General features: G+C 41.3%; 1 protein-coding gene across 12 annotated transcripts in view; it reads left to right on the top strand.

Moving 5' to 3' along the window:
• FHOD3 (formin homology 2 domain containing 3) overlaps positions 1 to 13,064 on the top strand; it is a 655,003-nt gene that overhangs the window by 630,003 nt on the left and 11,936 nt on the right. Inside the window, exon 29 of one of the 12 annotated variants that reach the window (XM_054018864.1) lies at positions 1,293 to 1,330. The exons of the other annotated variants lie outside the window; for them this stretch is intronic. Coding sequence (XP_053874839.1) covers positions 1,293 to 1,309 — 17 coding nt within the window. The 3' untranslated portion in view covers positions 1,310 to 1,330. The remainder of the gene's footprint in view (positions 1 to 1,292; positions 1,331 to 13,064) is intronic. 12 annotated transcript variants of the gene reach the window in all.

Below are 13,064 nucleotides of genomic sequence, written 5' to 3'. Positions count from 1 at the left end.
GTGCATGCTCATGTCCATTCCCGTGTAAGTGTGTGCGCGTCACGTGCACTGTCACCGGGAGGTTTTTCCCTCAGTGGTGTCTGTCAGGTCACCTCCAGCGCTCTATATAGCTCTTTGTGGCACTCTATATAGGAACGTGCTGACCCAGCACCCCCTCAGTTCCTTCTTTCCATACAGTCCGCTTGTTGTTGAACTCTGAACCCACCTCCAACATTTGCTTGGGAGTCACCTACATGGGAATGGACATAAGCACTCGAAGAAGAAAAAATGGTTACTAACCTTTCCGTAACTGTTGTTCTTTGAGATGTGTTGCTCATGTCCATTCCTGAACCTGCCCTCCTACCCCTCTGTCGGAGTTGCTGGCAAGAAGGAACTCAGGGGGGCCCTAGGTCAGCAGGCTTCTATATACAGTGTCATGAAGGCATGACTCCAGAGGGCGCCAGAGTTGACCTGACGGATACCACTGATGGAAAAACCTTCTGGTAACGGTGCCTGTGGTGCGCACTCACCTATGTGGAAATGGACATGAGCAACACATCTCAAATAACAACAGTTACTGAGAGATTAGTAACCATTTTTTACTGTACAGTTACTATTGTAGACAATGAGCGTCTATGTACTAGAGAACTGAACAAGTCTTTAGTAGGAAAAGGAGTCCAATGTGTAAAAGTGCTTTAATGTTTCTGTGATCACAGTACACATCAACAGGGTACTGCAATCAGTTAAAGAACTCAAATGGAAACTAAATTAACTTGCAGTGAAGCATTGTGAAGTAATAAAAAAAATGTATTTGTATATGTATATACAGAATACAAGATATGCCCTTGGGTAATTTAATTCACTCTACAGACAAATGGCATTGTGTCTGAACTATAAAAGGTCACTGTCCAATGTATTATTTCACAACTTTAAACATCTTTTCTTTATTGTTGGTACAATGTCCTTTTGCAAACTCGGAAGTAAAATCTGTCTACTTATGGTAGAGCAATTTGTCTGCAAAGCAGCCACAAAGCTGGTTTAATTTATGTTGGGAATTAAAGGAAATCCCGTTGTAATGCAACCCTCCAGTGGCACAGAGCTGCCGTAGTCACCCAAGTTTGAGAAGTTTGGCTTTGATGTTTATTAAATGCAGTAGTTTAAGTTGCGGTAGTCTTTGCAATATTCCCCATTCTAAGCACGGAGAATATTGGAAGTATCGTGGGAAAGGTGAATACCAGAGGAGGGTAGAAATTAAGATTTTAATCATATTAACTGTCTGTGGCTTTGTGACCACCTCTCCATCCATTTTTTAGCATTTCCAGGAAGTTAGAACAAAGAAGAGACAACAACAGTGAGTGAAAGATCACAACAGGCATACTTTTTGTGGAATTGTTCTAGCTAAGTTAACCTTGTCGGTGATCAAAAGCATTCTGTACAAACAGCACTTGGCTTTTATTAGCTAGCATATGCCAAAAGCACATTCACTCTTCCCAAAGTGCCAAAAGAGGCATTTTTGCATGCGGCAACTTCCTCGGAGAAATTAAAAATGAAATAGACATTCTGGTTGAATGAGCAAGCCTTCCAGCAAAGAAAATGAGCTGACACTGGATTGTCTCTTTTACTTTCTGTCACAGAGTACACCACAGCTCTCAACAGCATATCCACTGCCACCACCTGCTGCCCCACTTGCACTTGTGTTCTCCATATGTGCTGATTGCTGTAGGTGACTCATGCATATCAAACAGATTCCCTGTATGTTTGCATATTTTTGTGGCTTACCCCATGCTACACTATTTCCTCTATTAGCAATCCTCTCCCCACACACACCTAAAAGCCATATGTTCGATGTCTTTGCCAGGCACCTTTCTTCCAGGGAAGCACTTGCTACAGCAAAAAGGATAATAATGAAAATACTATATATTTTCCATAGGGCTGGTTTTCATTTATGTTTAGTGAAAACATCAACAGGGATTAAGGACTCAGTAAATGTTTAGGCTGGGACTGATTTCCATTGTAATTTATCCTGATAGATTCCAGCTCTCTCACTTGTTTTGTCTTCAAGGTCCCGGCTTGCCTTTTAAGTCGACTACAAGACAATTTCAAAATAAATGTAAAGTTCGGTAGTTTAGCATAAGGCACTTCAGAAAGAAGAATGTCTGGAACTGTACTACTTCAGTGGTAGTTGATACACCTGGATAATGAATGAATAAAATGGTTTGACTTGAAAAAACACTGAGCTGAGGAGATAATAAGACACCTGCATTTTCTCCCCAAGGAACTAAGCAGGACCCAAACAATATTTATGTAGAATTTAAGATAAGAGAATGGGAAAGGCTACTCTGACCGCTGAACGGTCAAGAGTCTATGAAAGTGGCACAGATCTACAGGAATATACTGGAAACTAGAGCTTTAGGTGGTTTAGTGCTGCCGGGTTAGGTTCCTTTGTTACGTAAAGAGCAAAAGACACAATAGTTGGTTGTTCTGACCCATAAGGGTTGGCAAGACCCATCCCTACACATACACTCACAGTGAAAGCGAGGAGGGTGTATGTTTGGTGTTCCATCTAACTCAAAATGTCAAAGTGAAACTAACTTGAAAGTACCAGCTTGCACAATGTTTGTACTGCAGTCATGTAAAACCATACATTTCTCAGGGTTTTAATGCAGAACCATAAATATGCTCAGGTTCACTTAAAGCTTAGCAAAGTTTTAGGTGAACTTGGACTGAGAAGTTTGTGTTTCTAGCAAAATTGGAAACCCAAATGAGTTATGCATGACTGTGTTGCAAACATTTCATTCGACTCTACCAAATACCTTTCATAGACAAGGTGAGAGGATAAAGAAAATAGAGATGAGAAATTAGTAACTCTCAGTCATTTAGAATCAAAAGAGAAATAGAAATGGAGTTATGGAAGAAGCAAGCTCTTACTCAGACATTGGGTGAATCTATTGGGAAAATAATATATTTTGACATTTGTTGAATTAGGTCTTCCACAAAGTGGAATGAGATAAATTGTTGGATAATGTGGTCATATTCGGTATTTAAAGATCAATATTTAGATTTTAATGAAAAGAAAAGGTCAATTCAGAGCAACCGAAGGAGCCATATGTTGTGGGAAGGAATAAGGCTGTGAAGAGTCCATCGACGATACATGAATGGTAATTCCTGTATCTGCTCTACAACCTCTGAAGATATCAAGGGTTATTGATAAGTGCAGATCTGGCTTATAGGGCCATTGAAAACATATAAGAAGGAATTTGTTGAGAAGGAGCTGAAATGGAGAAGATGGTTGCAGTTAAACTAAGAAAAACTGACTTCTGCTGAGATATACTGTAACCGTATGAAGACTGTGTTCTGAAGGTGAATATGTGAAAAGAGAGCCTGTTTCTGAGGTACCTCCGACACATTAGAGGTTTCGCAAGATAAAATCATATATACACAAGTCCAATGACAACTCAATGTCATTACCACGTGATGGTTGTTCTGTGGACTATATGACATATGTATTGGACTGGAGAACACATGAGAAAACAACCTCACAATCTGACACTCTCATTGGAAGTCTTAACAGAAAGCCCAAGGATTTAATGAGCCACAGAACTGAATTACCCTGTCTCATCTCTAGAGATGGTCCCCCAAAGTCATGGTTGAGGCACATTACCATGGGAAGCTTGCACTGTTCCTTCCTCAGATGTGTCAGTTCTGCATATAAATAGACTCCTGTCTGTAGGTGTTCTCAATTCCGCATGTTCCACAAGCATTAAATAAAAACTGAGGGGTGGACATGTGCTATTTCCATTGTTTTAGACTGACAGCAGTTTTCTATGTGAGAGGCTTTTTATAACATTATTTAGAGTTGTCCAACCCAGCAGGAAAATAGAAAATAATATAATTATGATTATCTGGTTCTCCCCTAAGGTTGGGATGAACTTCAGAAATGATACCATAACAAACTGAATATGAGGGAAAATTGGAAATGGTGATGTTTTAAGAATCACTGTATGCGATAGTCCAAATTCCACTGAACACAGTCCAGCTAGTAAGGAGGAAAACTGAGTTAGTTTTAGCAATTTGCAGAAAACTGTTATTGCAGACTTTGAAGCACTGGATTGTAAGGAATAAAAAATAGAAGTTGCAGAATGAGAAGGGGTCATGGAGATCTGAGAAAACTAGAGGAAGGAATGGAGGTATTTTGGTAGTGAAGGAAGTAGATGAAAGACGAACATAAGATGAGAGATAAGGTGGATGAGGTAATATCTTTTATTAGACCAACTTCTGTTGGTGAGCGAGACAAGTTTTCGAGACACACAGAGCTTTTCTTCCAGTGTGGTGCGTAAGCCTGGGCGGCCGGTGACCTGGCCGCCTGGGAAGGCTAATCCCCAGCCCCTCCCCTTGTGCTCGAGGCCTCACCCCTCCCCTTCTGCCCCCCCCCCACGCCCCGCAGGAGCCCAAAGCATCCCCACTGCAGCCCCCCAGTGCCAGACAGCCGGGGTGGGGGGGCGAGGCCCCAACCCCGGTGCGCAGCAGCCTCAGCACCCACAGTTCCTGGATGGTGTGGTCGCTGCACTCCCAGCCCCGGGACTCTGGGCGGCCAGCCCTGGAGCACCGGGCAGTCAGCATGGCCTACCACCAGGGGCCCCAAGTCCCTGCAGGAGGCACGCTGGCCTGGGGGCGGGGCCACAGTAGGCTGTTTGGGGAGGCACAGCTTCCCCTCACCTATGATACCCGCCACCCATGAGTGTAAGGTGGACAGGGAGACTGACACTACCCTGGCATGAGACTGAGTGAAAGAGAGAAGAAAGGGAATGAAGAGGGAAGGTACACACTTGAATATCCCAGCAGTAAATAAAGTACTCACACCATGATAACCACATGAGGAATTTAATGTTGACTGCATCAAGTGTTAGAAAAGGGTTGCATAATCACTCCTGCTGCTTTGCGCACTGAGAATGCACACTGAAACTAGTGGTAAAAATTGCTAGGATGAGAACTTCTATGTAAGAAATAAGAACAACTCGATGGTGGAAGAACCAGAGAAGAGGGCTGTGGATCCATACAGTAGTACTGGAGATATCAAGGAGTCTTAGCCGGTATGAAAAGGCACTTCCATTGTTCTCCTTTTGATGTTTGTTTACTTCAGAGATTCAGTGATGAATGCTCAATAAACAGGCACCTAGTTGCTGTACATAAAATCATTCACTAAGGGCTGTCGATCGCAGTACTCTTACTCATGTTGGAGTAGCACCTTGCTCTTGAGTCGTCCCGTTGAAAAATGTGGGACTACTCAAGGAGTAAAGCACTACTCCACATGAGTAAGTGTATCAAAATCAAGCTGCAACTTAATAAACATGTATCAGGCCCAGCTGTTGACACCTAGAGAGCCAACCACTAACTCCAACATGTGCATAAAGGTATATGGAGATGAAGATCTAAATGTCAATGGATTAAACCAGCCAAACAGGGAATGCTTTGCGACTTCTGTGAGCAACCCAAGGATGGGTTCTGACAGGCATCTTCGGAGAAGTTTCACGGCAAACCCCTACAAGTGCCCTGCCCAAATACAAATTGAACCACAGGGCAGCAAACCAAGTCAAATCCACTTGATCTCAATTGCCTTAGTGGAACACTGGGTGAAATTTGGACCTGCTAGAGCCTTAATCCTGGATTATTACGTCGTTACTGGCATTATCAGTGTTAATATCTTAAAGTGTATTTCTTGGCTCACTGAAAGTCTGCTCAGTGGGCAAAGAGATGGTCTCGCTGATTCACATATTTATATTGAGGAGCAGGTAAGCAGCCATATTCTGTATATGCTGATGTTTATCTAGCATGGAGATGGCAAAGGTGGGCAGGTTACTGGCTAGGCCCATTTTTGTGAGTTTAGATTTTCCCAGTTCAAATAACAACAGTGACAATTCCATTCAAAGACTTGTAAAACACGCTTTTTCTAAAAGGCTTTCAGTGAAAATCCACCATAGAAACAAATCTTAAAAAATAAACCAAACAAATGCCGTTTTGAACATGGATCTTCGTCTATATTATCATGTGTCTATATTATATTCCTTAATTTAGGGCCCAGTTTTTTTAAGTCTCTGCTGATTCTGCGGGGTACTTATTCATGAGTAGTTATATCAAGTTCTATGTAACATGAATAAGGACTGCAGAAGCAGGAATTTTCACAACTAGATGCTTATTTAACGTTTATATCAAAACATTTGTTGTTTGTTTTTTGTTCATTTAAATTAAAATCTATTATAGATTTGGGATAGGGAAACTGGTTTGGATCAAATCAAAGTGACTCAAATTTTAGCCAACAGCTTGAATCAAACCACTGGACCCAAACTGCTTTTGATGTTTAAAAACCAAGTATAATGAGCTGCCCTACTTTATCAGGTTTTGAAGCCCTGCAGGTTAACTAATGCTGATAGATTCTCATTCATTCTGTGACCTTCCTTGCTGTAGTATTTGACACCTCACAAACATTGTGTTAATCCTTATAACATCCTTGTGAGATAGGGAAGTCTTCTTATCATTTTACAGATAGGAAACTGAAGCACAGAGACATTAAGTGACATGCCAAAGCACATACAGGAAGTCCGTGAAAGAAGTGGGAATTGAACTCAGATCTCCTGAGTCCTATCTCAGTGCCTTTTCTACAGAAATATCCCAGTGCAGGTCTTTCTTGTTAGACTCCACCCTGAATATAAACGAGGTGGGAATAGCATGCTAGGAAAGGGATCTAGGATGTAGGAAAGAATCCCATGAAGATCCAGCTCTGAAGAGGAAGTTTAGGCTGAGATTTCATGCAGTATTATTTTGGAATAACACATTTGCTAATCAAATAAACACTGGAAGGGGGGATGACTTTTTGACTCCTCGGGTGTATAATTTTTGTTTGGAGCTGGGCTGGGAGCTCCATCAGCTTACACCTCAATTATTATTTTTTTCTTTATGTTTCATTTTCATATGTCTGTGCACTTATTTTTTCTGGCCAGAACCAGATACAAAAGTGCCAAAATGCTATAAAAGAGCCTGTTATCCAGATATTTATGGCCTGACTGAAAACAGGAATTAATGGAGATTATGCCTTTTTATGTCTTTCAATAAAAAAGACTATATAAACTCCAAAATCCCAAGCAATTTTGCTTAGAATTTATAACTAAGTCCACAATTGCTGGGTTCACTAAAAAAGAAAGGAGTTGGGAAGAAGGAAGGAAGCTAATCAATCAGGTTACTTAATGCACACTTAGCAGCAATTAATTACAATTACAATAAGTAAATATTTCATAGATGTTATCCATTATCAAATGCTGTTTATCGTAGCAAAACGTACTTAACCTAATACTTTCACAGAGTCAACATCAAGCTAATAAAAGTTTAAGTGAATGAAAAATAAAATGATGAAATAGCTAAAACTCTGGAATATGGGAGATTGAATTCAGTAGATGGTACAGACTCTTTATCAAATGAATAGTAGTTTTTCGATGTCTTCCAAAAAAATATGCTCTAGTTTGCCCATAAATTATTGGTATCATTGTAGTAATTACTGGGTGTGATATCCCTGTGATATGCAGCAGGTCAGATTAGAGTATAGGAACTCTGGAATAGCTTTTCTGAGGTAAACTTAATCCTGTCTCTGACAATGGCAAGTGCCACATGCTTCAGGATGTACAAACTCTACAATATGCAGATATAGGATAATCTGCTCTGCATATTAGGTCTCATCCTGATCTCTAATAGTTGGACATTGGTTTAGGGTTTTAAACATGAGATTTATTATCCCTTCCAAAAATTTTAGCATAATTATTATGATTGCTCTGAATATTCTTATCCATATAAATGTCCAGTCTCTTCTAGCCTTAACATCTAGTAATAAAAAATACATTATAATAAAAAGATATGTTTTGTTTCTTCTAAAATGACTCCTAATTTAGCAGGATAGACTATAAATGCACTGACACCAGCCAAGTAGCTTCTGCTTTTAGTTCAGGGGTGAGCAAACTTTTTGGCCCAAGGGCCACATCGGATTTCAAAACTGTATGGAGGACCGGGTAGGGAAGGCTGTGCCTCCCCAAACAGCCTGACCCCCTCCCCCTCCCACTTCCCGCCCCCTGACTGCCCCCCTCAGAACTCCCAACCCATCCAAATCCCCACTGCTCCTTGTCCCCTGACCGTCCCCTCCCAGGACCCCCCCACACACACAACCACCCCACCCCGTATCCAACCCCCTGCTCCCTGATTGCCCCGACCCCTATCCACACCCCCGTCCCCTGACAGGTCCCCTGGGACTCCTACGCTTATCCAACCCCACCTGTTCCCTGTCCCCTGACTGCCCCACCCCCGAACCTCCGCTCTATCCAACTGCTCCCTGTCCCCTGACTGCCCCCCGCTTCCCACCCCTTACCATGCCGGAGCCAGCCATGCCGCCGTGCTGCCCAGCAGGAGCGGCGGGCCAGAGCAGTGGCGGCGTGGCAAGGTGAGGCTGTGGGGGAATACGGGGGATAGCCTCCCCGGCCGGAGCTCAGGGGCTAGGCAGGACGGTCCCACAGATGTGGCCCACAGGCCGTAGTTTGCCCACCTCTGTTTTAGTTCATCAAATGTATACTGCACTACTGTTTGGCAAGGTCAGGGAACATGTGTCCTTTTCCCCAGAATGCATCATTTGCTTTTTTGGATTTGATGTTTTGTTCCAGAACATTTTCCTAGTCCTAAGACCTAGGAAGTGAAATGATTATAGTCCAACGCAATTCAGTGAAAGCATTTTTCCCTCCAAGGCAAGAGGTTTTCTGAAAGCCTAGTTTAAAAGACTAGTAAACCTGTATTACTTGTAAGGGTAGCTGAAATTTATTTTCCAGCCAGAACTCCAGAACAACCTACATCCAGAGTTTCGTTTCAGTGCCGTGAACTTCTTCCCTGGCACTAATTGCTTCTTTTTTTATGTTGTTCTCCATAACCTTAAGCTATCTATGTGCAACAGCATTGTCTTTGACTCAATAAGCAGTCATATTTTAAATGACCTATTTCAGGTTTAGTCACTCCAGTCTGAACTGTCATGTCCTCATCTTTTATATCAGATGCTATATTGGTATGCATTGATGCCATGGCATCTGTTTGTTCAAAACTTGACGGCTGTGGGTTAACACAATAGCTGCAAAGAGTGTTTGAAGAGAAGACACTTTGTTGATCTGAGAGGTCAGTATTCTTAGAAATACTATCTGGCATTTGTGCTTGTTTATTTCAGCTTGTGGAGAGAAGACAGGGAGGAATTGAACAATATATAGACGTTCACGTACCCATGTATAGTATGTTACAGACCCAGGAGCACAGCAGGTTAAGTAGAGACAGATACACATTCAGGTTCTTCCTCCTGAAGTGACTCAGGTATCAGTAACTCTAGGTCTTGTGGTTCCCAAATCCCTCACAGTCCCAAGAAAACATCAGCCACAAAGGAGATAGCAGCTGCCCAAATGAATGGTCTCCGATCACATTGGGGTTATTATCATCCAGCATGATCAGGTGCTGAAAGATTGTGAGTGGGACCTGGACAACCAGAAGTTTAGGCTGCTCAGTGGGAGAGACAGGTAGCCAAAGGTCATGGGGGCAGAAGTGGCCAGTGCAGGCACTTCCACTACTACATTGCTAGTAGTAGATGACTTCTCTGGCCACTGCAAGCTCTTTTTCTGGTCTGTCCCTTAAGGTATGTCTACATTGCAATTAGACATCCATGACTGGCCCGTGACATCTGATTAGGCCTAAGGAGCTGATTCATTCCAGTGTAGATATTTGGCATCGGGCTCCAGCCTGGGACCATCCCATCTCGCAGCGTCGTAGAGCCTGGGCTCCAACCCAAGCCTGGACATCTACACTGGAGATAAACAGCCAGTTAGCCCCAGTCAGATGGCATGGGCCAGCCATGGGTTTTTAATTTCAGTGTTACCATACCTTTAGAATTCATGGGCATGAGGCCAGAGTCCCAAAGAGGGGAGCCAGTGAAGGAGCTGTGTGATTTTTAACCAGAATTTTGGGCAGGTAAAGCAAGTTTGAAGGCTGAGGGTGTAGTAGTGGGGTTTTTTTACAGTGGGTTTTAGCAAAGAAATCATCTTGCTTCCCAGCGGGATCCCACAGTGTAACCAAAACATTACTGAATTTTTTGACTTGTCCCTGTGACTATAAGTATAATACATAGTTTCCAATGAGTGCAGAAAGCAGACATAAGAAGGATCAAAGAATAGCTGATGAACTGAGACTTCCCAGGTGTTACTAAATAAAGACCATCAGTGCTGGAGTGTCCTATATTTCTTGATTGAGTGATGCTGATTATATTGCAAGAACAAGCTGAAGGTGCTACGAGGAAGCTAGGATTTGGCAAGATAAGGGTGCATAGCAAACGTTAAGTGATAGGATTTGGATAATTCATATAGAATTATAGCTCCATAGAGGAGTGTTGGGAAGGTAAGCTATTTATGGTTCCAGGTCATAAGTAAGTCAGTGTCATTTCTCGCTACAGAATCGTGGAAAGTAATACTGTGTAAGTAAGTCACAACAAAAGTTGATTTTGACATCTTTAGTTTACCTCTTCCAAGGGATAGAAATGGTTGATTCATTGTTGTCAGTTATTTATTTTGTTCTCAGTCGGCTAGGCAGAAGTCATTTCACTCACATTACCCTTTGTTTCCTCTTTAGTATATTTTAAAGATTTAAAGTTTTCTTTTTCTTTTAATTCCTGGCATAGTGAGGACGGATATCGCTCTGGGTACTTGAAAAATAACGTATGGTCTGGTTGCACTGTGCTGGCCTTAAACATGAACTTTGTTTACTTTGGTTTCAATCCATCTTAATAAAGACTTCAGGTTTACACCAGGTCAGCTGTATATGCCTGTATTTACATCATTCTTCCTTCCTTATAGGCTATGTCTTCCTTCCAGCATCTGAGTAAAGAAATCAGAAGCAGTGTGTTGTTGGCTTTCAAGATCAAACTGTTCTTGAGGAAAGGGCTTCAGTTAAGAACCAGAAATAATAAGGAAGTTTAGAGTACAATAATAAAAGTGCAATCATGCATGGCTTTACTGAAGAGCAAGGTGATAGCCACAGTTGCCAAAAGGAGCCCTCTAATGCCCTAAAGAAATCTCACATGATCATTTTTGAGGGCAGGAATTCCAACTATATTCATAATATTGAGATTGCATCTGGAGGGATGGCTCTGTTTGGAGATTCAAAACAGGTTCCCATAGCAGTTACCTTGCATTTTGCTTTGGCTCAAAGAAGGGCAGCACAAAGGGGGGAGGGAACCCCACCCACAGCACAAATCTCACCCGTAATTGGATCAGAATTTCTCAAAGCACAGTAACCCTTGAATAATCAGCATATGCACAAAAAAAAATTTTGATCTCAATTGTTTTGAATCTATCTTGTTGGTTTACAGATCTGCTTTTTAATCGTCTTTATTCCCCAACAAAGACTCCAGTTGAGAGATTCAGATGTTATTAGGTTTAGATTCCAATTCCATAGAATTTATATGCTCAAAGATAATAGCCCCTCTTCTCCTGCTAGTCCTTTTTGAACACACAGTTCTAAGTCTACAAGTCCTAGCTCTTGCCTCAGTGAAACACACCTATTACTATATAATAAATTGCTTTAAAAATGGAACTTACAAGGTGTATGCCTAACACCTCTTCTAAATCCCCTTGCTTTTTCTACCCTTAATCCCCTACCTCATTTGCCTATATATACATTGGCTATTTACAGTCTAATCTTGCAAATACATATTACCAAGTATAGTGCTTACTACTGTGAGCATTACATTCAGTACTCCCAGTACTACATGATAATATTTATGGCACGGGCCGCAATTCAGTTTAGCATTTAGGCATGTGCTGTCCTGAACAGGGATGCGTTCCTGCCTTAGGACCATAGATTCTAAGCTTTTCAAAATTGTATTCTTCTTCCATATCTATATAACAGTCTGGGTCACTATGGGCACTATATAGATCATGTTAATTAGTGGGGAAGATGCTGACACCTAAAAACATACCAGAGATACAAGCCATTTTTAGTTAGTAATTAAAACAATAGGTTAAATATTAGGTAGAAACAAAAAAATCCTTTCCTTTATCCAAATTCTTCAGAATAATGTACCTATTGTTGTTCTCTAGAATGTAACCCACTTAAAGCTCAAACACATCTTAACTTTCTTTTATAAAGACAAATTTTATCCTTTTTTACTTTTGGCTTCCCCTTTATGTCATATAGTAGCTAGTCTTACAATGGAGATGGCTCAATAGTCGAATTCTTTGTTAGGAGAGACTGGCACTATCTATGAAATTTGGTTGGGACAACTTCTGACACTGACTGAAAATGCTGCATATTTCAGTTGTCTGCACATTTTCAAAGTGATACTGGATGAGATCCAGGAATTCACTCACAAATCCCATAAAGAAAAATTTCCGTACACACCACCACCATTTGGGCAATTTAGCCCTGCTCATGCTCAACAATGACATATGCCTCACTTAATGCAAGTTTATCTTAATGCAGACTATAAGATATTGACATGAAAAATAGATCATCTAAGAAAACAATGGAAGAGGATGAGGAAGACAAAGAGTTTCTGAATTGAGCTTGACTGATGCCATAGCTTGACTGATGGGGGTAAAATCAGAGAGGACTTAAATAGCAGTGTGTGTAATATATTGGGTGTACATTGATTGGAAAGGGATTATCTAGATCATTTAAACACTGAACTGAACATTTTGTAGAAGATAAACCCCTTTGAAGTGTAAGTCAGATTGCAGGAGGGCCAGCCCTCAGTCTCCTGCTGTTTATCATATTTGATAGACTACATTAGCAGGAAGATCCCAGTTGGAAAAAATGAGAAGCTGCTATATGCAGTGTTGTTATGAACATGTTGGTCCCAGGATATTAGAGAGACAAGGCGGCTGGGGTAATATCTTTTACTGGACTAACTTCTATATTTAGACAATATAGTAATAAGGGTGTCCTCAAAAGAAGACCTAAAGGAAATAGTAATCCAGTGGTATGACCAGCTAAAATGGCATGGAATGAAAATGAACATGATTAAGACTGAG

The sequence above is a fragment of the Malaclemys terrapin genome, chromosome 2, assembly GCF_027887155.1.
Source record: "Malaclemys terrapin pileata isolate rMalTer1 chromosome 2, rMalTer1.hap1, whole genome shotgun sequence".
Classification (NCBI taxonomy): Eukaryota; Metazoa; Chordata; order Testudines; family Emydidae; genus Malaclemys; species Malaclemys terrapin.
Note: the sequence above shows the minus strand (reverse complement) of the source record. Positions and strands in the feature narration are given on the sequence as shown.